Here is a 25863-nt window from a genome sequence, read left to right as displayed (position 1 = left end):
GGTGACCTTTTCAAAACTTTTGTCGACTGGACTGAAGTTTATTTTAGTTGTATTTAGTTTGATTGATTGAGTGTTTGAGGTTTTAGTAACAAAAAAAAACAAAAAACCAAAAGTTCTGTTCGTTTTGCATTATACTATTACAATGGCTGGCTTGTAAAGTGCAATATAGATGTGGGATTTTGGATTGCTTTTTATTATGCTATCTGAAACCCACTGAAATCCAACCCAAGCCAGCAATCTACACTGCGCAGTATACATGCATTCAAATATCTTGTGTGCTGGATGGCAGTTGCTTGTAAAACCTGTTATTCCACCTGATTATGATAAACTGTTTGTTTGTCTTTAACTAACATGTTAGTGTTTTTCTTGCTAAATAAGCAAGTTGGGTGCTTGAGTGGCTTAGGTTCAGTGTAGGACAGCAAATGAAGTCCTAATGAAGATTGGTAACTGAATTGGTTCCTATGGGGAAAAAAATAGTTGAACTATGGTATTTCAATTCAAGATGCTATTTTTTCCCCAAACAATTACTGTATTTTTGTTTTGCACCCACACAGGAAACCCAAACTTTTAATTGTTTTTGCATATGTAGATACAGATCACATTCCCATTAAAAAGTTTATATATATATATATATATATATATATATATATATATATGAATTTAATTGATTAATAAACAAATTAAAACAACTGAATTTCAGATTTCTTAATTGGTCTTAATTTTATATTTCTTAATACCAAATTTAAAGCTACTGTATCCTGCATGCACTCAAGAACAGCTTTCATACCTCCACTATTAACAAAGAAAACACCAGTGGATGTTTTAATTCCCAGCCTTGTTTTTTTTATTATTTAAATGGGTATCTTAATACAATGTGTTCGCCCCATCAAGCTCTTACCGAATGGAATATATTGGAACCTTCCATTTTAAATGTCCTCAAAGTAAATATAATAATCATGGTGGGCCATTGGACCAAAACCCACTTTATGGTTGATTTGCTTGAATGGTACTGAAGTCCTCCATGTTTGATGGTTTCATGCTGTGCCTGTCTTGTACGTTCAAACATTTGTATTAAATGTCTAAATCTTCAAAGAAAAGTATTAATGTGAAAAAAGTGTAATTTAATAAATACTGAGAGTTTGTAATTATTAGTAAAGTGTCATACATACCTGTTATTTTTGTACTTTCTAAATCTACTTCAGAATCACTTGTGAGTGCTATGAATCAACCAACTACACTCAGTTTTTATGTCAAAGCTAGTTTTATAGGGAATAAACCCCACAGGCCACTGTGGACATATTGTCCTGTATAAATATTTTAAATGAAAAAGATCAAATGTGCTTGGTCAGCCATTAGTTTATGTTTATAGTGTTGTGTTATGTTTTTTTTTCTGTCCTAGAATTACTTTTAAATTGTCAAACTTGTTGAGAAATATTTTTTATTCCAATGGACCTCCAACCACTAATCTTGGTCTGTCTAATGTAGGTAAAGTAATCTGTAATGAGGGTCTGTTAAAACCAACCATATTTGTTTGTCACAGTTAAATATGCTTTCTAAGTCGAGAATGTTTTTTACTGGGGATAAACATGTTTCTCTTGCACAAAGACCATGTTAGAAATGTGCTTGTTCATGTTTTACCATGAAGATAAAAATGGTCAGGTTTTCATTCCTAAAAATGTAACTGCAGTATTCCCTCTCTTATGATAAGATTACTGTGGTAAGTCTGTGTGGTTGTTTAGCATGCTTTACAAAATGTACCTTAATATATTTTGCTGTGCTTTACAACACTTTTGATAAACTACAGTAAATAAATCTTACAAAATATTTTACTATGATCTTAATTGGACACACCCGGGGTGGTTACCTATATATAGGACTCTTCGGTTTCAGGTTTTACTTTTGGTCACGTGATGTCCCTTTTAAAGTTATATTGAACCGACTCTGTTTCTTCATTAAACTCTTGGAAGAGCGTTGATTGCAAAACAAGATCACATTTGTTTTTGTCCCGTAACTTGAATGAAACTTTGATTCTGTTTCATTGATAATGTTTTCCAAGTGGTTGCAGAAAAAACAAAACAAAACTGAAAACTACGAGCCCTAGTGGCTAATTAAGCTCCCATTAACACCTGGAAGGGTTCAAACTGCTATGCAATTGGGAGTCTAATTTCAAATCCTGATCTGTACATGTTTATGGTTTATGTACATCTCTTATAGTAATCTATACTATGACCCTATATTAAATATATAGTGACATAACCAAAGATGTGGACCAATGAACTGACTGTAGGAGATATGTAAAACAAATATGGATGTTGCCTCATTGTTTGAGCACATTTTAAAGGATAGGAATTTGTTTTGGATTGTATTTTGTAAAATTACAAATTTTATAATTGAGAATAAATGTTTTCACTGTTTTCTCTATCTACATGTACAGTTTGTGTGTGTCGAGGAGGGGAGGGTATAAATTGTATAATTGTTCTTAATGAAATGTTGTAAATACATTATTTAAATAAATGCTTTAAATAAGAAACATATTGTATGTAAAAAAAAAAGTATCCTTATAACAGCAGATTCTGTGAGACCCTATAGTTATTTTGTTATTTGGTGTTTCATATGCAAGTGTTACTTTTTAATAAAAAATAACATACCAGATGTATTTGGAGAAAAAATGAATTGAGAGTGAGGTAGGCCAAAGTATTGTATTAACAAATAGAATGGAGCTGTAGCACTGAGGTGGTTATTCATGCATCAGGGTTGGGATTGTTAACACCTGATTGTTTTTCATTGCAGAGCCAAGACCAGACCATTATTTTCAATGAAGCGAAGAAGGCAGAAATCATTGCTGTCTTAATGCTCAGTGATAGGCTACTCTGCCTAATATCTAATCAGAGTTGATTCATTCTGAACAAAAAACAAACAAACAAAAAAAACATAAAACTTCTTTTTATTAGTAGGACACATTTCAAAACGAATAATTGCTTGATAATTGCAAGATTTCATAGTTTTGCAGCACTCTTCATGTTTGTCGTCAAAGTATTTACTATGTTGTATGCTTTAAAATAGATCTGTCATGAACGATAAAATCCCAAAGCATAGCAAAACCATGTGTTTTTGTTTTCATCTTACTAGATTTTAGATTAATTCTTAACAAAATGCAGCATACCTTTACTTAAAGACTACAATACATTTAGCTTGAATATGTTGAAATATTATATAAAGTCGTTATATAAGTAACCCAGATTCATGCGGCGCTCGGATTTAATTGTATTACTCTGTGCTTTTGACTGAGTGCCTTTCAGTGCCACACAGCTCTCGGTACATTTTTTTTTTATTTAGAAAAATAATGACTTTAACCCATGGGACAAATGAGACATCAAGGGCTTGTGTTATTGTACTGTATGTGTTCCATAATATGTATAAAGCTACATGGTATACTATACTTGTCTTACTTGCAAAATAACCCATGCAGGTTTTTAACATGATTGTAAATAATAATAATAATTATTATTATTATTATTATTTTTCTCCAAAAGACCAAATAAAATAATCAAACCTTGATTTCTGTACTTGGTTTGCCCTCTGCTGGTAAAGTAGTGAACATGAATTGCCAATCAATGGTACAGATATTTTGTAACGCAAACCTTTATTTACGATACAGCAGATAGACAACGTTAGTGAATGTCATATCACTTTACCTTTGTGGTCCTTAACAATGCTGTCAACAAGTTCCCTTGACTGTTTGGACTTTACTTTCTGCATCTGCAGTAAGCTTAACCCCCCCCCCCCCCCCCCAAAAAAAACAAACAAACAAAAAAAAAATAAACCACAGGCACCTTTTCTATAAAACATCTGAAAAACTACTTTCTGACAAAAAAAAAATACTATACTATGTTTCTCACCTTAATCTTTCCTTTCTTTCCTAAATTCACCAGGTCAGTTGTTGAGAGGCCTTTCCCGTCCATAGAAATATACTTAAAAAATGTATTATTTGTTTATTTAGCAGCCACCTTACAGAGACTAGGGTGTGTGAACTATGCATCAGCTGCAGAGTCACTTACAACTACATCTCACCTGAAAGACAGAGCACAAGTGATTTGCTCAGGGTCACACAATGAGTCAGTGGGATTTGAACTGGGGACCTCCTGGTTACAAGCCTGTTTTTTTTTTAACCACTGGACCACACAGCCTCCTAGAATTTATGAATTGAAAATAAAAACTGGTATGCTGTTAAACACTAAAAACAAAAGGCACACCACCTTATTTACAGTGTTCTAACAAACTGCATATTGGATAACATGAAAGCTAAACTTTAACAAATGCATTTCATTACAATACAGTGGAAATCTGCAAAGTAAAACATGAGGAATTTGTGCAGTATTTTAGATACAAAAGTACCTGACAACCTAGTGCCTGCTAAAAGCACACTATCAGCCAGTCATATTGTAACAGGGAGATGCAGCCTCTATTTATTACAGAATATATATCTGAGATGCTAATTGCATTACAAATGTATCAGTCATGAGAGAGCCATTTACACAAAAGTGTGTAAAAGTCATTGTGTTGCAGTAAACCTACTTGTTTAGAAAATTGTATAGGATAATTTTATATGGTTCTTACCTCAAAGGGTTCTTGATATTTACTATAACTAAAGAGCAAATATTAAGGAAATAAAAGTATATATTTTTATTTATAAACATGCACCATCATCATCTATTCATAGACTGTATTTGGTAAATTCAAATAAATATGGGATACTATTGTACAATGGTTATGACATTTGGACAGTATACAAGATATTGTCCATAACCTTAAAACATGAATCAGTGTACCAAAAATGTTTACACTGGTATTGTTTTGTGGTGCTGTGGTACAGTATTTGTTGCCCATTTTACTCCACTCAGGCCTAACAGATATCTTGGTATTGCAGGATATACAACTGTTCACTTCATTCTGTAAATTACAACATTAACATCGTGAAAAAAATAGGGAACAATTTCTAGAGACAACAAGAGTTGAATTGCTCCTCCGAGAAAAGGCTGCTACAAAAGTTAAGGAGCCTGGAAGCAGAGGTCGCTGAGTTACAGGCTGAGAGAGACAACTCAGGAGCACAGGCAGAAAATGTTCACAGAATACAGGTGCGGCAATTGGCCGAGGCCCTGGCTAAAATGAAAAAGATACATGTATCTGTTGCCGTTCTTAAATAAACATTTTCTGCCACTATACGCCTAATATTAGATGTGTTTATAATGTTAAATGTTTCCTGCTTTAGCTTTTCGTTCTCATCTATTTATACTACTACTACTACTACTACTACTACTACTACTACTACTACTACTACTACTACTACTACTAATAATAATAATAATAATAATAATAATAATAATAATTGTTGTATGTACCAACATTTTTTTTGTGTGTGTGAATAAAAAGGCAAATCTGTATGTTGGTAAAATACGTCCGCTAGATGGTGCTGATATTGTTTTCTGGTCCTTTTTTCTCTTGGTTGCTCTGTGAGCTTGCTGAAGATGACATTAGGTGGTCCCGTGATGCTGTTCGGTTTTGGAGTTCCTGTAAGACAGGAACAGCTGTTGTTGGTTCTAATAAGTTAGATATCTGGAACTGAAGCTTATTCAGGTAGGGGAAATGTGAATAAATATGTCGTTATTATTGTCCGATTACGCATTACATTAGAAATGTGATAAAATATTACGTCATATTTTTTAGTTTACGCCCTGGGGTTTCTGGGTTATGTGCAACGGCGGGAGGAAAAGCGCCATATTTAAATATCTGAACTTTGTGAAGCTGACACAACCTTACTTACTGCACTACCACAACAAATAACACAATTAAACGCATATATGAAGGGTTTATAAATATGTTTCTGCGTCTAACTTAATATCTGCTAAGATAAAGCACGTACATCTAAAGGTAACTTGTCGTACAGTTACTGTTCCTTATCTTCTTAGAATATATCTTTTTTATCGTTATTTTCATATAAAAGTTACAGGTCTTTCTGGTCTTTTCGTGTAAATCAACGTATTTGGCAAATGAAGTAGCCCAATTTACTTTGCAACTGTAAACTACCAACAAAGAGACTGTCAAAAATATTCAGGCGTCGTTGGTTATTATATTGATGCCTTTCGTTTTCAGCAGTCTTATCGTCAGTATATCAGTTAATCACGGTTACAAGGCCCTCCTTACATTTATTGAAACGAATTAAAAAGGAACGTTACACCTTTCTTAATATTAGGAAATGTATTAGGTGCGTAAATGTAAAGTATGATCGCGCTGGGCTGTTGCCAAGACAACAAATTCACAAGCTACCGCACCTTAGCCGACTGTAGAGGCAGAATTGCCAGGTGCATCTTTGGGCCAACCTATTCCTAGGCGGCTGTGTTTTTATTTTCACGGGAGCTCTTTTGACATGCCGTTCACGGCAGTGCATTAAGTTGTAATGTAAACTGTTTGTTAAACACTATGTTGTTGTTTTTTCTTGATTTTGGTTTGGGATCAGTCCAAAATGGTATCCCTACGATTGATCAGGGAGGCGGGGCCCATTACAGACAACCCAGCTTGTTGAATCCTGTTCAGGCACTTTCTGCCCCTTTACTTCCAAAGATGGAATATTTAAGTACTAACCCTGTAGTTTTGGGAGTGTCTGACACGGAGCTTCAAAAAATACTGATTGCTGAAAGAATGAGATGCAAGCACCACAAAACTAATTATCAAACACTTAAAGCTGAACACACAAGGTAAGGCATTGATAATGCACCGTGCCATTTGTTTCATTGTTATTCATTCTTTTACCAATCATAAGTTTATATGTACACTTTTGTACAATGTTTTTTTCAAGGATGTCTGGAGAGTCAATTTTTCCAATGCACTCATAATGACTAATATACTAGTTTAATTTACTTAACTGTAGGCTTTTCAAGAAAAAAAGCAATTGTTTTCCTAAAATTACTCCTATTGATACAAAAATAGTTGTGTGTGTTTCTCTCTCTCTCTCTCTCTCTCTCTCTCTCTCTCTCTCTCTCTCTCTCTCTCTCTCTCTCTCTCTCTCTCTCTCTCTCTCTCTCTCTCTCTCTATATATATATATATATATATATATATATATATATATATATATATATATATATATATATATATATTAGTGTGTCTTTTTAATTTCAGTCTTGCATTTTATTTTGCAATGCTGTCCACATGATGGTGGTGAAATACTGTTAAGTTAAGCATTGCTAAATTGTTCTGTTTTCTGCCAGGGTTGTAGTTCTGTTTCTGTACTGCACATTGCTATGGAAGTCGCTAATTTTGGAAGTCAACGTGCAAGAAAGAGAAATAATGCAAGTGGTTGCAAAAAATTTGTGTGCATTAAGGACCCAATTAAAATATCTTGTAATTGTTTTAATAGGCTACAGGAGGAGTACACAAAGGTGCAACATGATCTGAAAAGCATGTTGGCTGAGAAACAGAGCGTCCAACATCAATTTCAGTTACTGCTTGCTGAGCTGCGTGGGGAGATGTTGGATAAAACCAGAGAACTAGAGGAGCTGAAGATTTAGGTAAAGCAGACCTGCAAGATGTAAAAATAAGTCTGATGCACAAACTGCAGTAAAACATTGCACAGTTACATTCAGTTAACCAAATAACCACACAATTTTTTTCTAACATATAAGATGGCACATCAAGCAAAGGTGTTTGTTTTGAAATGGCAGCCTTTCTCTTTTACAGGTCATCACACCACAGAAGCTAGAACTATTAAGAGGTCAAATTCAGCAGGAGCTAGAGGTGCCAGTGAGAGAGCAATTTAGTAGACTTGATGAGGTTAGTTGTTATATCCTGTGTTAATCATGCCCTTAACCCTTTCAAGACTTGACAGAAAGATGGCCTTAGACATAAGTTGCTATTAGAAATTTAAATGGTTTTAATATCTTATGCTTTCAAAGGCATAAGATACTGAGCAGTGTTGAATCTTTCTCCTAATGCATGCCATATCAATTTTTATTTTGCATGTCATTGATGTCATTTACTGACTAACTCATTTAAAACTATACTGCTTTACAGACATTTTGCTCCTATCCCCATGCATGGGGACCTCATGTGGAGACAGATACAAATAAATGCATGATAGTTTCATATGAGGGTGCCATTTTCTCCCCATGTAAAGCAATATTTCATGCATGAAAGGGTTAATTCATTTTTGTGTTTTTTTTTTTTTTTGTATTGTGGCTTAGGTTTTCAAAACTGTATTTTCTTTGCAGGATGTAGAAAAGTACAGGTCAGCTTACAACAAACTTTGTTATGATTACACGTTTCTAAAATCTGAATTTGAGCACCAGAAGGAGGCACACATGTGCATATTAGAAGAAAACAAAATCAGATATGAATCTGAGGTGGGTGAACAAATGGTTTCCTTTGAACCTGATTCTGAAACGTGCCGAATACAGCAGGGATTGCACTTTGTACTTTTACTTTCATTTAATTTTATTTGTGTTTGTTCTGTGATCTCTATTTGTTTATCATTTGTCAAATGATTTTCAGTTAAAAGCAGCAGTGTAGGTGTGTAGGTTTTAACCTGCCAACATTATTTGAAATGTGAGAAAGATATCCATCTATATATACAGTAAAAGCTATACATTAAACCAAACAATTATACACAATCTTCAGACAAAGCCATTTAAGGTTAATATGTTGGAAGATTACTGAATATGCTTCAGTAAACCTAAACATTTTATCACTATTTAACCCAATAATGCCAGTTTTTGAGAAAATATATGGTATGTTATTTATGTTAACAGACATGAACTCGGGTACCAAACTAATAATTAGAACATATATAGAATTTAATACAAATAAATGAGTGGATTTTTAAAAATGCAATATATCTTAATTGTACAACATGATTAATTAAGCAATTAGAAGAAAATAAACCCCTCACATTTAGAGATTGATAAAGTTAACCATTTATTATAGCCCAGTAGCTTTTGGGGTTATTTACCTGTATTGTATTTTAATTGAACATGGAGGGTAGCAAAATCATTTGTAAAGCACTGAAGTGCTATTTCTCTGTGTGTTTCCAAACTCATTAAAATGTTTTTGGTTCACTCTTGCTGTTTCCCAGTGGGATAGCTCCTTTAATTTAACCCCATCTGTATAATTAGACCTCCCCTGTTGACACTGCATAATAAATGTTATGACCTAAAGTTTTTTTCACATATGTATACAAAACAGATTAAACATTCATAGTCATATTCATTTTGATAACAATATGGGCACAAAATGTATTTTAATTCTATAATAAAATCATTATGTATTAAAAAAAATGATAAATATGTAATGTTACTTGTAATAACTAATGTGTTACATACAATTGTGGGCTGTTTTAAATGTCCATTTCAGGTTTACTTGGATTTACCTGAGTAACCAACTGCTGAGTATGGATCCTTCTAGAGACAACAAGAGAGTTGAATCGCTCCTCCGAGAAAAGGCTCAACTGCTACAAAAGTTAAGGAGCCTGGAAGCAGAGGTCGCTGAGTTACAGGCTGAGAGAGACAACTCAGGAGCACAGGCAGAAAATGTTCAGAGAATACAGATGCGGCAACTGGCTGAGGCCCAGACTGCAATCAAGTCTTTGGAGGTATGTTTATGAACTTGCTAAGTTTTTTCCTGTGCTAAAATGCAATTGTGTCTGCAGTCGCTCTTAATTTAAAATGTTCTATCACTATATGTCTAATATGCTCTTAATTGTATTATGCTTGAACTGTGATTCTTGAAATGTATTCTTTGTTTACGACTTTTGGTTCTTATTAGTTGTTATTATTGCCTGAAATTGCCTGAAATGCTCTTCTTGTAGTCATTCTTACCCTGGATTAAACTTTGTCATATGTGCTGAATTATACTATTCATTCATTATAGTGATGTACTGTACTATAATGTGCAAAAATTACATTTAATAAAATTACTTTTCATAGCTTCGTTGCTGAAAACAATCTCATTTTATTTCAAGGCAGAGAAACAATCCTTGAGAAAGCAGCTGGATCGCTTTGAGAAAGAACTACAGCTAAGCCATGAACAAAATACACAACTGACTAGCAAACTGCACAAGGCTGAGCGAGGTCAACATACTTACTAACAATGTAAGCATATTTTGAAATCCTTTTTTTTTTTTTAAAGTAGAAAAGTATTGAATGATTTCTTCATGTTTTTTTCCCTCATGCACCATCTGCATGCTAACTCTTGCAACTGGAAATAGTGTGGCTAAAGCCCGCCGCACACAGCCCGACTCAAGCGGTCCCGACTCATTTCATCTCAACTGGCCGTACAGAGTCTGGATGAATCTCATCAGTGTGCCCTTAAAACCAAAGTTAAGCAGATTTCAGTCGGAATGTCCTCAGATTTGAAGATTGAACATGCTGAATCTTTTTCAATCGCAGTTTCGTTCAGATGTGATTAGTCTGTCTGTGTGCAGCGGTTGCCGACCAAGACTGACTGAGACCGATTGGTCATAATGGTGTCAACCAATGGTGAAGCAGGTTTAAGTGACGTGGCTTGTCATGTGACTTGTCATACAAGATGGCGGAATATTGACAACTTTAGTTCCACAGGTAAAAATACATTAGTCTTGAATTGCTCTGAGTGTCCTGAATTCAAAAATACCGAATATGTGCACATTTGAAATTATTATTTTTTAGGCGTTTATTAATCAAAGGTAAATTATCAAGTCACCTTTTTATTATCAATCTACTGGCAGCCTATATTTTCTTACTGTGCTAAAACAGAAGTAACTGGTGTGTCTATCTTCAATAGGTCACAAATCACAAGCCTCTAGATCCACACGCTGAGAAAAAAACGCCAGAAAATCAAATCAAATAAAAATCAACTGGTTGGATTTTATTTACCACAGGCTACAGTGTAGTAGACAAACTATACAAAAAGTCAAACACTGCCTGAAACGTTTGCACGGTGTAAATGGTCAATAGCTGTCTAATCAGCATACGATGCCATGCATAATGTGAGGGTTGCTATGTTGGACTAAGTTAATAAAAAAAAAAAATATGTACAGGGCAGTATTAATTAAATGTACAAACATAGTAATCACCAGGATCTAGTTGTGGTCAGTCTAATTCAGTTCTAGGAATGTGCGACACCCAGTCAGGAAAAACTCATATGTGACGTCAAACCAAAACTGAGCACAACTGATCGCGGAATCTGTGCAAACTTGGATGAGATGAGTCGGCACGGTTGAGTCAGGCTGTGTGCAGTGGGCTTAAGCCTTGTGAGCTATCTTTATCTACATATACAATATTGCAACACATTGCGGTGCGTTGAACTTTTAGCAGTTGTTGCAATAAGTGACTTGCCCAATGGAGTTGAGTCGAGTATTGATTAAGTAATTTCCATTTGGTCTTTATTAACTGTGGATAGCTAATCCACAAATATTCACACTTCTCTAACATATCTTCACAGAATGTTGCTTTGTGGCTAGCTGGTTTAGTGCTTTTGACTGACTGCCATTTAAACTAATTAATCAGTGTGAGATAGTGGTGAAACTGGTGGAGTTAGGACATCCACACCAGGGAACTGATCAGATAGTTTGTTCCACATATTTGTTAAATAAAACCCAAGTTGTTTTGTGCAGTGGGAAAGCAGAAATGGCTTACTCATTTGCAAATTACCAGTATCCAATAAGCACACAATATTACGGTATATTCTGATATTGACGCATGTTCTTAAACACTGAAGCTGTAAGTAATTTAAAATACAGTAACCAGGGTTTTCAGTTAAACATTATTTATTGTAAGTCAGGAAGATACAGGTTGTAGCAGTACTGTATGTATTTAAAGAATGAGCAGATTGTTTCCTTTTAATATCTGCAAAGTCCAAGAAAGCTGAGCTCATGTTACTGTTAACTGCTGGTTTGTGGTTAAAGAAAAGGGCTTGTAACCAGGAGGTCCCCGGTTCAAATCCCACCTCAGTCACTGACTCATTGTGTGACCCTGAGCAAGTCACTTAACCTTCTTGTGCTACGTCTTTTGGGTGAGATGTAGTTGTAAGTGACTCTGCAGCTGATGGATAGTTCACACACCCTAGTCTCTGAAAGTCGCCTTGGATAAAGGCGTCTGCTAAATAAACAAATAATAATAATAATTAAGCTTCCAAGCTGGCTTGGGAAGCCTATTGTTATTGTGAAGATTTTTGTATTTAATTATTTATTTTTGTATTATTGTCCTTTTTCATCCCAAAACTTTAAAGTGCTCCTGTTTGCACGTGGTGTAAACAATCAACATGAAACTTGGCAGGTATCATCCCGTGTAGATTGCAGTTCAAAGGCAAAACAAAATTGTGCTCCTGCATCAACCAAGATGGCAGACTTACACATTTTTTGGAAAAACCTTTAAAAAAATTTGGGACCTGGTGAACCGATTTGATCTGAAACTTCGCATATCATCAGCAACCAAACCCGCTTCAAGTTTGCGAAGCAGAAGTTGCTGCAATAAATTTTACTATCAAAATGGCTGCCACCAAATTCGCCAAAACATGCCCAAACATCAAACTGCTTCTGTTTGAAAACCGTTGAACCAACTAACTCCTAACTTGGTAGGCATCATCCTGGGGACAATGGAATTCAAATATGGCAAAATGGTGTTCTTTCGTAAAACAAGATGGCGGCCAGACCTACGTTTCATTCTTAAATTTAAAACCGCTTCAGTTGAAAAATGATTTATTTGATTAACTCCAAAGTTGACAAGCATCATCCCTGTGTCAATACAATTGACTTTTTCAAAAATAGTGTTTGTGCATAAACCAATATGGCCACCTGACGCATTTCTTTAACAACCTTTGAAAATCTTCGGTCAAATGTAAAATTAGCTTATAACTCCTTACAAAGTGCAGATAGGTTAATGGTTGCTATGGAACACATATAGGAATCCATATGTGCTCTATCGAAAATGATCTTTGACCTCTCAAGTCACATGTAAAACTAGCTTATAACTCCTTACAGTGCACGCAGGGTTATGGTTCCCTTTCAATTCGAGGACGACCACCAACATGCTATGGGATATGCCTGCCTATTGGGTAGGTATTACTGAGCTCTTTATATCAGAGCTGCCAATGGGCCCCTTCCTGGGATGATGCACTCGGTCCCACCCACCGAGGGATTGAAACCGTGATCCTGAGGAAGCCATTTCTCTTTTTGCTTCTCAAGACAGTACGGTAAGACCTCTGTGAGCGTTTTGATAGAAAAGAGCTTCTTGAGTCGACTGCAGTTCCCCTGCATTCGGGCTGAAAGCCAGCTTGCCGCTTTCCTGGAATCAGCAGCCTGCTCACTTCTTTGTTAATGTCTGTTGTGTGTGAGCGACTGCCTGTGCAGTACTATTTGCGTGTATGTGTGTTTTTTCCTTTCTAAAAACTACACTCTTGAGAGAATACAGTTCCTCCACAGGGATAGGCCTTGATGTATCCCCGCTGTCGAGTGATTCTACCAGCCGCTGTCTGGCAGCTGGATTGGGCCTTGTTTGTTTGGCTGTATATTAGACTGCACAACCCTGCTTGTCTGGGTCATGCTCTGGATTAGCTGCAGTGCGGTTGTTAACAACAGCTGACCAGCCATGTGTTCCTCCACTGAGCTCTGTTTTCATACACCCCGCTGTAGAGTAGACCCTGTGTAGGCCCGTCCACCTCGGTGAGTTGAGCCTCAACAACAAACAACAGTGTGTTCTCCCCCATCTGTTTTTCTACCGTGTTTTTGCTGTTTGCTTTTCAGCTTGCCCGCTACAGCTTCGGCCCTTGTGTCTCCCTGGTGCATGCTACGCGCTGACCAGGTGTGTAACCACATGGTTAGGGTAGGGACCATTGCATAGCTGCCCCCTGGTACTTTGGTACCTCGGTGCACACGGTACTCATTGCATGCGGTGCACGTGGTGCGTGGTACACACAGTGCCCGGTGCTAACGGCGTCCAGTGCATGCGTTGTTCGCAGTGCTCGGTGAACAGGCACACGGTGCTGCTTGCTGCATATGGTGCTTGGTACACACGGTGCTTAGTGCATGCAGTGCTCGGTGCACACGATACATGGTGCAATCTGTGCCTAATCACACAGTGCTCAGTGCACGTGGTGCTTGGTACATGTGGTGTTCGGTGGTTGTCTTCTCTTTCAGGGAACCAGGGTTACGGTAGGTAACCTAACATTACTATACAACACAATTAGAACCCATGTATGCTCTATTAAAAAATGATCTTGATTGTGACCTTTGACCTCTCCTTAAGATTAAATGTAAAATTAGCTTGTAACTCCTTAGTGTGTAGATAGGGTCATTGTTACTATTGTGTTTAAAGTTGTAAAGCATTGTGAGATAATGAACTAATCCAGTATGTTAAATTGAAACTGCTCCATAAAACTGATCTGTTGCTGACACTTGTGCTGCAATGCTACATCTTGCCAAAATTTGCAATTGGTACTGAGCTTGGAAGCCATAAAAGCATAGTGTACCATTCCTTTTTTCATTGGACCATTTATTTATTAATTTTTTTTTGCTACTACAGGATTACAGTCTGATATTGAAATCCTGAAGAACACAATTGAAAGGCACAAGAACCACATAGCAGAAAAGGAATGCGAGCTGATACGCAAAGTTCAAGCAATCAGGGAGGAAGAATTTCAAAAACTTACAGCAATTCAAGATGAAAAGTAAGATAGTCAATTTTAAATTTCTGTTTACATAGCAATAGTAAAACAAAATCACTTGACTTTAAGTATCACATATTATTGTACATCTATTCCTCATGGGACCGATCAGTCAAAAAAAGTAAAACAGTTGTTGAATGTTCTGCTTCGTTATAGGACTGACTTTGTAAATGGTGAAGTCTCTGTCCTAACCCAGCCATGCTGAATGGAGTATAAACCCAGTGAAGTGCAGGCCAGGGCAGCATGTTTCTCTGTTCTGTTATAGAAGAAGCAAGTGATTCATTCAGTATTCAATCAAACACAGTTTAAAAATATTCTCTCGTACAATTAAGAAGTACAGAGCTGTTACAATACCTTGTGCTTCTATTATGGAACTAATGCAAGTTTGGGCACATTGTGATTTTGTAATTTGTGTGGCAGAGTATGGGTAGGAGATAGGAAGATGTAGTCCTCTGTGCAGTATAGGAATACATCCCCCAGAGTGCCTTGGGGTTAGAATTAGAGCCAGGATGGGAAACACCTGCCTATAAAAGCAGGGTAAAATGTTTGTGTGTTTTCTGTGTGAAGCCTGGGAGTAAACTTTGTAACCTGTGTGGGGACAACTTTAAAGGTACTGTGTGTAACCCTGTGTAAAGCTTGTCTTTGTGAACAAGTGTGTTTTGTAACCACTAAACGGCTTAGCCATCCGGTTCTATAGTAAGGAATTCTGAAAGTTTAGCTAGAACTCCTTGGAGTTAGATTTTTCCAGTGTTTAATCTGTGTGAATAAAAATGTGCAGAAAGTGGTTAAACAACAACAAGGGCTTCTCCTGGAAGATCTGGAGAGAGAGAAAAATGAGAATGCCGATCTTAGACAGGTATGGTTTACAAAGGTCTGTTTACTCAGGGAATATAATAGGTCCATAGGTGTTCCACAAAATAACCATAGATCTTTTTTGCCATGAATTAATAATTATTATAATTTAAGTTTCCAAGGTTTTTAACCCTTTGTGGTCCAATGTTGGACCCTGTCCGACATCATTAAAAAGACGTAAAAAACAGGTCTCTAGTCGTTTTTTCTCCAGAAAAAGCAGAGAAAACCATTCAGTGGCCCAGTGAGACCGTTAGGAGCCGAGAGAACCTGAAAAAAAAAAAAAAGGGCCGGATCTGAGCACTACACTACACAAACAAGATAGCTGCTTCTGCATCCAGCACTCAAAGAATATCACAGACATTTGCAGAGCTTTTTGAGATGTTATAGTAAAAAAATAATGACTTGGATAGCATTATTGAGGAGTTTGGTGATAAAACGAGTGATCAGGAGATGATTTATCGGTATGCACGACTATGAAGAGGTATGTGAAAAGGTATGTGAGATGCAGTACTGAGTGTCCTGTTGATATGCAGTGCCTTTTAAACCTGTTTTACTGTGAAAAAAAAAACTTTTAAACAGCACATAAAATAAACTGCGCATGTGAAAATAAATTGGACCGGACGTGCCTGAGATGCGCTGAATAAATGGACCGCAAAGGGTTAAAGGCTCTTTATGTAAAACTTATACTAAGCTATGTGTATACGGGTGCCCCCACTGTTCCTGTTACCCAGAATATGCATTTATTACATTTCGAATAATGAACAAAAATGTATACTATCAAAATCAAGATTAGATCAAAGAATAAATATAAAATGACAGAAAACACTTGACTATTGTATTTACTTGAAATTTCTTTGATTTTTTGAGTGTTTTGTCAAGATACAGTGGCTATAATATGAGGGGTGATAGTTCCTGGTTAATTACTGTATGTGATTACTTTTATCATATGCATGAGCATGGTCTGACATGGTATACACTAGTATTGGGATACCATATATTTATACAATTTAAAATATTTTTATGACATTTTCTTTCTCTTAACAGCAAAACCATGACCTCCAAATTCAAGTGACAGCACTGCAGCACTGTCACATTCAGAAAGCGACTTACTTGAAGCCAATGTGAAATTGCGTGAGATGCTGGAACAAATAAAAGAGGAAATACGAAATGCAAGAAGCCAAGCAGAAAAGGCACAGCAGGAAGCAGAAAAGTACACCCTTAATTCTGTTTTTATTACTGCCTGACGTTCAAACGGATGAGCCAAATACTTGAAGCATTTGTATCGACCCTAAACAAATACATTTGTCATAGAGCTGAACTTGAAGAAAAAAGCCAAAACAGTGAAATCTAAGGAGGGCATTTATTTTAAAACTGATGTCCTTCCTCATTTAAGACTTTGAAATATCTATTACTTTCAGATGTTGTGTCCTTGAACATGCATAAATACATACAAGAGGTTGAGGTGATTATTGGGTTGTAACAATAATCTTAATCCTTAGCGGTCCATTTATTCAGCGCATCTCAGCGCGCTGTTTTAAAAGTATTTTTTTTCACAGTAAAACAGGTTTAAAAGGCACTGCATATCAACAGGACACTGAGTACTGCATCTCCAGCCCCGCCCCACCCCTTGTTCGCTGTATTTTTCACATACATCTTCATAGTAGTGCATACCGATAAATCATCTCCTGATGACTCGTTTTATCACCAAACTCCTCAATAATGCGATACAAGTCATTGTTTTATTACTAATAACATCTAAAAAAAGCTCTGCAAATGTCTGTGATATTCTTTGAGCAGCTATGTTGTTTGGTTATGTCCGTGTTATTTCTGTGGTGCCGGGGCTATCTGTATTCCTCAGATACACCCCCTTTTTTTTCTTTTTTTTGTCTTCTCTCAGCTCCTATCGGTCTCACTCAGCCATTGAATGGTCTTCTCGGCTTTTTCTGGAGAAAAAATGACTAGAGACCTGTTTTTTACATCTTTTTGATGATGTCAGACAGGGTCCGACATTGGACCGGAAAAGGAAAATTGCAATGTCGGACCAGGTCCGACATAGGACCGCAAAGGGTTAATCAACTGCACAACTGGTTATCTAATATTCAAGAAAAATGTGGTAGTCTGAAATCTCTTAACCGTTTGTGGTCCTATGTTGGACCACGTCCGACATTAAAATTTTTCCTTTCTGGTCCGACATCATCAAAAAGGCGTCAATCACAGGTCCCTAGTCGTTTTTTCTCCGGAAAAAGCCAAGAGAAGCTGGTAAAAAATAAATAAATGGAGGCGGATCTGAGCAATATGCATAGTCCCTTCCCCACAGACATAACATGGACATAAACAAACAAGATAGCTGCTTCCGCATCCAGTACTCGAAGAAAATCGTGGACATTTGTCAAGCTTTTTGAGATGCTGTAGTAATAAAATAATGATTTGGATAGCATTATTGAGGAGTTTGGTAGTAAATCGAGTGATCAGGAGATGCACTATTGAGTGTCATGTTGGTATGCAGTGCCTTTTGAACCTGTTTTACTGTGAATAAAATTACTTTTAAACCGCTTGTGTGAAAATAAATTAGACCTGACGCGCCTGACAGGCACTAAATAAATGGACCACAAAGGGTTAAAGCCTTGGTTATCACCCTTTTTGAAGCATTTAGTAACATTTCAATCAGCAATGTGGCTATTTTGTTAAATGTTGTTACTATGAATTCTTTCTGTTGTGTTATTTTCTTTCTGTGGCTTTATAGATTTCTTGCAGTTTAAAACTTACTTTTAAAGCATTCCACAAAGTAATTGATAAACTGTTGGAATCTCCTAGAGGTTTACATATTTTGATTTATTCAGAACTTGCAAATATTTAGCCAGTTGTAACAATAAGCCTTTATAAAATTCATCACTAATCACTCACCACAGCTACAACCAAAGTGCAATTTATATTTGATAGTGAGGAGCCAAAGTTTTGAGCCCAGCAAATAATTTTTATCAACTGTCTGGCATTGCATTTCATTGATGACAGTGCCTTCCAGATTGCAGCATTACAGTTGTACCAAATTACAGCAATTTGAGAGCTTTCACTGCACTGTTGTAGCAAATGGCAACATGTGGTTATGTTTTATGTGTCCTAACAAATTCCCATCTGTCCCTTTTTTATTTAAAGAGTTCATGAAGAGAGACGTGATAGAATGGCTAGAAGAGAAACACAAACTGCAGGAGTGTTCTGCTACACTAGAAGAGAAGTAGTGTCAAGCCAAGGAGAAGCTGCAGCGAGCTGCATGTGCACAGAAAAAGGTGCCTTAACTACCCACACACTTTTTACAACTGTGAACATATGTGACCGCTCTGTTAAGTAACACATTTGGAGATGACAGTGATATTTATATATATGTATATATATATATATATATATATATACACACACACATATTTGTTTATTTTTGCAGAGAAAGATACTAAATGAAAATAAACAGAAGAAATTGCAAGATACGATCCACCTACTGGAAGCAAAGGAAGAAGAATTAGAAATTGAGAAAAGCACCTTAAACAAGTAATTTTCATTTTCACATTAAAGTGCCTCTTTTTCTTTTGTTTTTGCATGAATCCAGATAGTCATCCGCATTGAAAAATGCAAAGCCTTTGTGAAACGCAAATGCATTTTTGCATGGAATGATTAAAGTTGAACGTTTTTCATGGCACTTCTGTTTTGAGCTACAATGTTAAAGTAAAACTCATTAATGCAGCCCGACATGTTGGCATCGGTACTTGTTAAAGGTGTTGGACTCATAGCAGGCCAACTGTAAACACTTATTTTTAAGATATAATATATTTATTGCCAGTTTGTACTGTGAAAGGCTGGATTTATCAGTTACTGGTTTAATACCACAAACTAGCTTCCCCATTTGCTCAGGCATTTCTGTTTCAACTGTGACTTTCAATTTAAGTAAGTTAACTTCTCCTTAACCTTTGTATTTCTGAAAGCTGCATTTCCTGACTATGATTTGTAACCACAAGTACATACACCCAAGTATCAATCATATATCTATCAACTCCAGTACTTTTTACAACATTAGAATTGAACACAAGTAATAAGCAAAGACTTGAGCTATAGTATTGTATGTCAAAGCTGAGCTGTTCATGCAGTAGTAAAACCATCCCTGTAAAGCAGGGGTTGAACATCTGGTCTTTTAGTGGGTAAGTATTTCTGAAGTGGCAGTTTGGGCAGTGGCAGTATACAGCAGCAGACAAAAGTATTGACACCCTACACTTAATGTAATTCAAGAAACCATGTTAAATACAAGCATTTAGTGAACATTAGCCACTAATTAATATGACAAAGACCAAAATACACAATTTCTGATAGTTTAACATGTCGAAGAAAAATAATTTATAATATAATATGTTTGAATATTCTATTTGGGCTTCTATAAAGTTATAATTTTTTTTTAATCAGAATGTTTATTGCAAGGTCTGCAGTCTGCCAGGCCAAGGGCCAAATGGTTTACAACCCCCTGGTTTTAGCAGATCGTGGACTGGAAACATTAATCTGATTTGAAAACATTCTGCAAAGTACAATGATACCATCTGTTCGAAGGCTGATTGGCAGATAGTTTAACTTCCAACACAATGACCCAAGACATACGGCTAAGACAACTCTGGAATTCGAGATAAAAGTTCTGGAATGTCCTGCGCATCACTAGATCTCAGGACTGATCTGAAAAAGCCAACCATTGTATATCCATTCGGTCTAAGATGTAGGAAATATGCAAGACAGAATGGGCCTAGACTTCACCAACAAGATGTAACATACTGGTTAATAATTATCAAAGCAAAAGGAGGACACCCCAAATACTAAAGCAGGGTTGCGAATACTTTTGTCATGAAGGAAAACTTTAAATTAGATTTTATTGAAAAGTGGTTCAGGTTTACTCAATGCTTGTTCTTAATTTGTTACTTATGGTATAATTAGTGTAGGGTGGCAATACTTTTGCGACTGTATATGTATGAGAGGTTAGCGTGTAAGGTAGAAATGTACATACAGTAAAAAGGGCGAGGGCAGAAGTGGAGCTCCAAATATTGGGTAATAACAGATTTAATTTGGACCATAGCCAATATCAAACCTGCAGTGTCTTGTATTTTATACATAAATTGCACTTATCTATGTATGTTTGCATACATGTCTATTCTTACCTAGAAAAAAAGGCTTAAGGGGTTAAATTATAAAGTTTTTAAAAATGTATTTTCCATTTCAGAGAATAGTTCAGTACATTGTGGTGTTGGCATGTGAGATGCATCACAAGCTGTTCTATCTAATCTTTTATGTCTGCTGTTTTTTCTGGCAGTTTATGCAAACCACAAGAGCACCTCTGTAGTTTCAGATCAAACACCCTCAGTGAAAATGGCCTGCAGCACCAAGTAATCAGACATTGAGTGTACTATAATTAATGCTGGGAAAATGTCATGGGTGTCAGATTCCCCAAAAATGTATTTCATGAAAGCAGAGGCTTATTGTTTTGTTCAATGTGCAACATACCGGTAGATTACAATCGTAAAGTAAACTGTGATAAACAAAGTAAAAAATAAATTATATAAAAGGAAACATATTTGTTTGTAATTGTATATGCTGTGAAGTTTACAGATTTACAGGATTAAAACACTTGAATTAAGTGATCAGTTTGTCACTTAGTTTCACATTAATGTGTTGTATGTAAAGAGTAAAATTTTCATCTGTGTGACTTCACACATCATTTCCCCCTTCCTCTGGGATTTTGACCAAATTTACCCTCACTGCTCCATGGTTTTTGGTATACATTTCCGTTTCTGTTTTGCAGACAATACACCTACACTGAAGAGCATGCTAAGCTTCAAAAAAGGCTAAAGGATATACAGCGGAGGCATAATGAATTTCACAGGCTTATTGTAGGGCCGCACGTGACAGCGGCTGGAATTAACAATTCAGACAGTTTTCTGTCATCCATGTTGGCGCCAGGAGCTCAAATGGCAATTCCTCATCTCCAAGTGAGTATCGGCATTGTGAAAAAAGCAGTATCATTACCAGTATAAGTCAAGTTAAAATAATCATGGCAAGTTCTCTTACTTTGTGTACACTAATTCAGTTGGCCTACAGAATAAATGGTGAATATTTGAAACAACATAAAATACTTTCCCAGGGACCTTGAGTTTGCTCATACTGGAGGTCAAGCAGGCTTCACAACTGAATATTACAACCAGTGGCTCATAACTTAGATACACGCTTTTGTCAGTAGTCTAAAATGTTATCTGTGTGGTTTATTGCAATAAGGTTGCTTCATAATATAAATATTCTTATCAGCATGTTTTGAAAAAACATAAATTGGGAAACTGGATGAAAAATTTAATAATAAAATAATTAATAAAAACTTCTAAATTAAACACAGTCTAGTCCTAGTACTAAAAAGGAACTTGGTAATTATATCAGAAAAATATGTTGATGAGAAGTCTATATGTAAGAAAGTGTTTTTCTATTTGCAATTCTGTTTGTAATGTAATTCTGCTGATGCACAGTCGTGTAATGTTTATTTTTAGTATCACTAAATATCTAACTTATGTTAAATATGTTGTATATGAAATTCTTGTAAGATTGTTTTAAAAGTAAAATATACATATACATGTATTTTAGGAAGAGCAACATCAGAGTGAACTGTTCCTTTTGCGCAAACGACTAGATGATCTGGATACTACACTGCAGCAACAGCTGGAGGAACTTGGAGCCCCGTAGAACGTGAAAGGCAAGAAGCATTTTGACACAGAAAAGACAATGGATAAGATATGAGAAACTGCAGACCCAAAGCTGATTGTGTGGTCTGAATTTTTTTTCTTAATATCCCAGCAAAATCACCAGTGTCAATATGAACTTTACAATGAATTATATATCAATTCTTGTATATCCTATTTTAAATATGAGTTATTTTATATGTTTTACAAACAGTATTGGCTTATAAATCCTAACCCGTGGCTCCACAAATGCATACATCTATTTTACAGGCTGCATTTCTCATTTTCTTTTTAAAGTTAATATAAATGTTAGCCTTCAAGCGAGATTCGGGTGGGCGGGAGCTGCTTAATTAATATCTATCATTACTAATTTCCTATTTAAACCCCAATCACATGTCTAATGTTTTTGCTTTCTAGCAAATGTTCAGACTCTACAGCAGTGAAGCTGTGTCTGCTGAACCTGTCTTTCCTCCTCAGCTGTAGGCGCAACTACAAGCAGACGCCCCTCCCACGCGCCACACACTGCACCCGCTGCCACAGAGCCAACTCAACTCTCCGCTCTAACAGAACATCCCGTCCTCCACCATCAACAGAGCATATTTTAACAGACGGAACAAACAAGTAAGTAACGTGCTGGTGAAGACCCAGCACATTTTAGCAATTGTTTTCTATTCACTTTAAAGTTTTACTTTTCTTTCACCACCCGGCTCATTCCGCCTCTCAAACACACTCATCACTGTGCAGCCAAACTGCAGGTCTTTTTAAATTTGTGACCGAGGGACTAACTAGCTATCAATTATTATATTATCCCTCGGTCATATTCTGCACCGATTTACTAAGTCAGCGTGACTGTCAGCTAGTTAAATAATCAGTTGCTGACAGTCACACATTCTCCCGAGGTATTTAAACAATAATAATACAAAATGGCATCTCGCTCGTCCGACCAAACAATAATAAAATACAAAGAACACTGCTTTTTGCTGTCATATACAATATAAATCATAATACAATAATAATAATAATAATAATAATAATAACGGCGTACATAAATATACATAGGGGCAGGACACTCTGCCACATTCCTTCTTGCTTTTATGTTATGCACTGGCGCGACTTCTGTTTGTCTCACGGTGGGGTTTATGCAGGGAGCCAGGGGTCCCTCCTTTGGGGGACAAGTGAGGGTCACTTCCCCGACCTCAGGTCAGCTACGCTACCTCTTCCTTCGCATAGGGGGGTTCTCACCGAGTGAGTCAGAGGGGACCCCCGGCCACACTATCCTTTTGCAGCTCATGCGCTTATCCTACCTTGCCACGTGAGGCTTGGTTCTATTTCCTTCGGGACGTGGCCCGCTTTACGCTCTCAGTGCTCAAGTCCCAGACTAACCCATCTCTCTCTTTTGCTCCCAGCTTCGGAGACCTGTCCCTCACCTCGTCCGAGGGCAGCACCAGTTTACTCAGGGAACCTTTTACTATCCTTTCCTTTCTAACTCACCAGGACTGTTTCTTTCGCCCCAAGAGGCGCCTCTGCCGAGTCAGAGCCCTTTTATGTGTTTTTCAGATCCTCTGGACCTTCGAGACCAAGCCCGGTCCTACGCACAGGACGGCTCTTTGGTTGGGGAGCTCTTCCCATCCTAATTTCAAGTCCAGGCCCCTCCAAGCCCACTCCTAAGTCCGGGCTAATGCGGCTCACTTCTCTATCCCAAGTCTGGGCTCTCTCCGCCCTCTACTGCTCTACTGTCCCACTAACAACTAGTTTCTGCTTCCTCAAACTCCCAGAAGCAGCTCATGTTTGCTGGCTACATTCCTTCAACAGGAAATGCAGCATGGAAAAAAGTGCAAGACATTCATCAATTTTTTCAAATACTGTGAAAAAAAGACTATTAAAAACATTAACATATTGTGTGCATTTTTCATAAAGAAAAATGTGAGATCTACAAAGTGATGGTAATAATTCCAAGATTTATTTGAATTATTTTGTTGATCACCATGTACTTCAAAAACAATTTCTTATTTTGTTGTGATCAGTGATCAAGTATCAGTTTTGAAATATTCTAATTGATTTATCTTCACGATTTTCATCTCCCATAACATTAAAGTGAAACATGCATATATTCAATACTAAAATATAGAATACAGTTTCTTGTTAATGTATGTTTTGCACATTATTTAAATATTAGTACTATATTGTATTTAAATGTTTTCTAATCAGTGTTTTTTTTAAATAAAAGCTTTATATCCTATTTAAATGTTATGTGTTTTCAATACTGTATAACCTGTTTTTCACAACAGACACTTGATTTAAAATTGTAGTATTTATTATTGTAACTTTGCATATTATACAAATAATTACATATTGTACAACCTCCACAACAGTACATGCAAGAAGCTGAAACGCAATTCTGTACCAGTATCTACAGTAGACTACCTCTCTCATCCAATCCCTAGGAATCTAAAAATGTACCTATTATCCAAACCATGCTATCGCAATGCATCTATAGAAACTTGGCAGTTGTGCCGTAATAAGTACGTAAACATTTATCAAACAGATTTTAGTATAGCACAGGCTACAATTTAATACTCGCACAAATCACTAATGGTTCGGTCCCACTACCTGGAATAGCAATAAAATATTTTCGCAGACCTAATTACTGTTTTTAAAATCTTTAAAGATATAATGTGTAGAGCACAAACACCTTTGCCCCAAAGATTAAAATGATATTACAAAGTAGCCTTGCGACTGCTATTTGAAGGATTATATCTAGGCTACATTAAAGCTGGAAGCCAGCAGTAATGTTATGTGATGTCTTCCTGAATCGCAACATGCTAAATAAAAGAACTATCCAAATGCTTTAAGTTTAGGTAACTACAGCTTGCTTACACCTATCACCTATAAAAGGACTACAGAAGAATATTTACCATCTAGACTTGTACAGTAATATCTGAGCTGGTATCAACCCTATTAAAAGTATTATGTATGGGGAACTGCTCTGGTACATGTTTTTCAATAACGCGGTCTCCTGGAAACCGCCTGTTCCTCTTAATTCTGTTAGATTTTTAGCACTGCGTGCTGCCCTAGCTTTGTGTTCCTGAATATAAATATGCTAAAGTTTTGCTGTAAATGAAATATTATTTTATTCTATTTAAATCATGTAATTTCTCTTTCTTGCAGTAAGAATTCCACTCCTGAAGATTATTCCCACTTGCACGATTTCCTTTCACAGAACAAGCCCTTGACCTTCAGTAACTGTTGTTTCAGGCTGCCTGAAGCATCATTTTGTTCCAGCTTGATCAGGACCTGTCGAGAATACCACAGATAAGAACAGCCATAACAATGGTGATTTTTATTAGTGCAAGGTCTTGTGATGAAAAAAGCATTCCATCTGACAAATTTCCTTCTGTCACTTTTTTAATACAATTAAAATCAAAGTGTTACTACTACCACAAAATAAATTACACAGATTTTTCCCTAGTATATGAAGATACAATTAGTGTTAAAAAGCACATAAACGGCTACAGAAATATACAAAGAATACAGACATTTTTGGATGTTATTTATTATTTAAAACTGAACAGTGTGTTCGTA

At 36.4% G+C, this 25863-nt stretch overlaps 1 protein-coding gene and 1 pseudogene across 2 annotated transcripts in view; one reads left to right on the top strand and one right to left on the bottom strand.

The window, feature by feature from the left end:
• Positions 1–5645: 5645 nt before the first annotated feature.
• LOC117414604 (centrosomal protein of 83 kDa-like) lies at positions 5646–25588 on the top strand (annotated as a pseudogene).
• LOC117415682 (plexin-C1-like) overlaps positions 24578–25863 on the bottom strand; it is a 31626-nt gene continuing 30340 nt past the window's right edge. For both annotated transcript variants that reach the window (XM_034026323.3, XM_034026325.3), the window contains one exon: positions 24578–25575. In XM_034026323.3, the coding sequence (XP_033882214.3) occupies positions 25471–25575 (105 nt within the window). In that variant the 3' untranslated portion in view covers positions 24578–25470. The remainder of the gene's footprint in view (positions 25576–25863) is intronic.

This window comes from Acipenser ruthenus, chromosome 7 (assembly GCF_902713425.1).
Source record: "Acipenser ruthenus chromosome 7, fAciRut3.2 maternal haplotype, whole genome shotgun sequence".
NCBI lineage: Eukaryota > Metazoa > Chordata > Actinopteri > Acipenseriformes > Acipenseridae > Acipenser > Acipenser ruthenus.
This window is presented reverse-complemented; position numbering and strand designations above follow the sequence as displayed.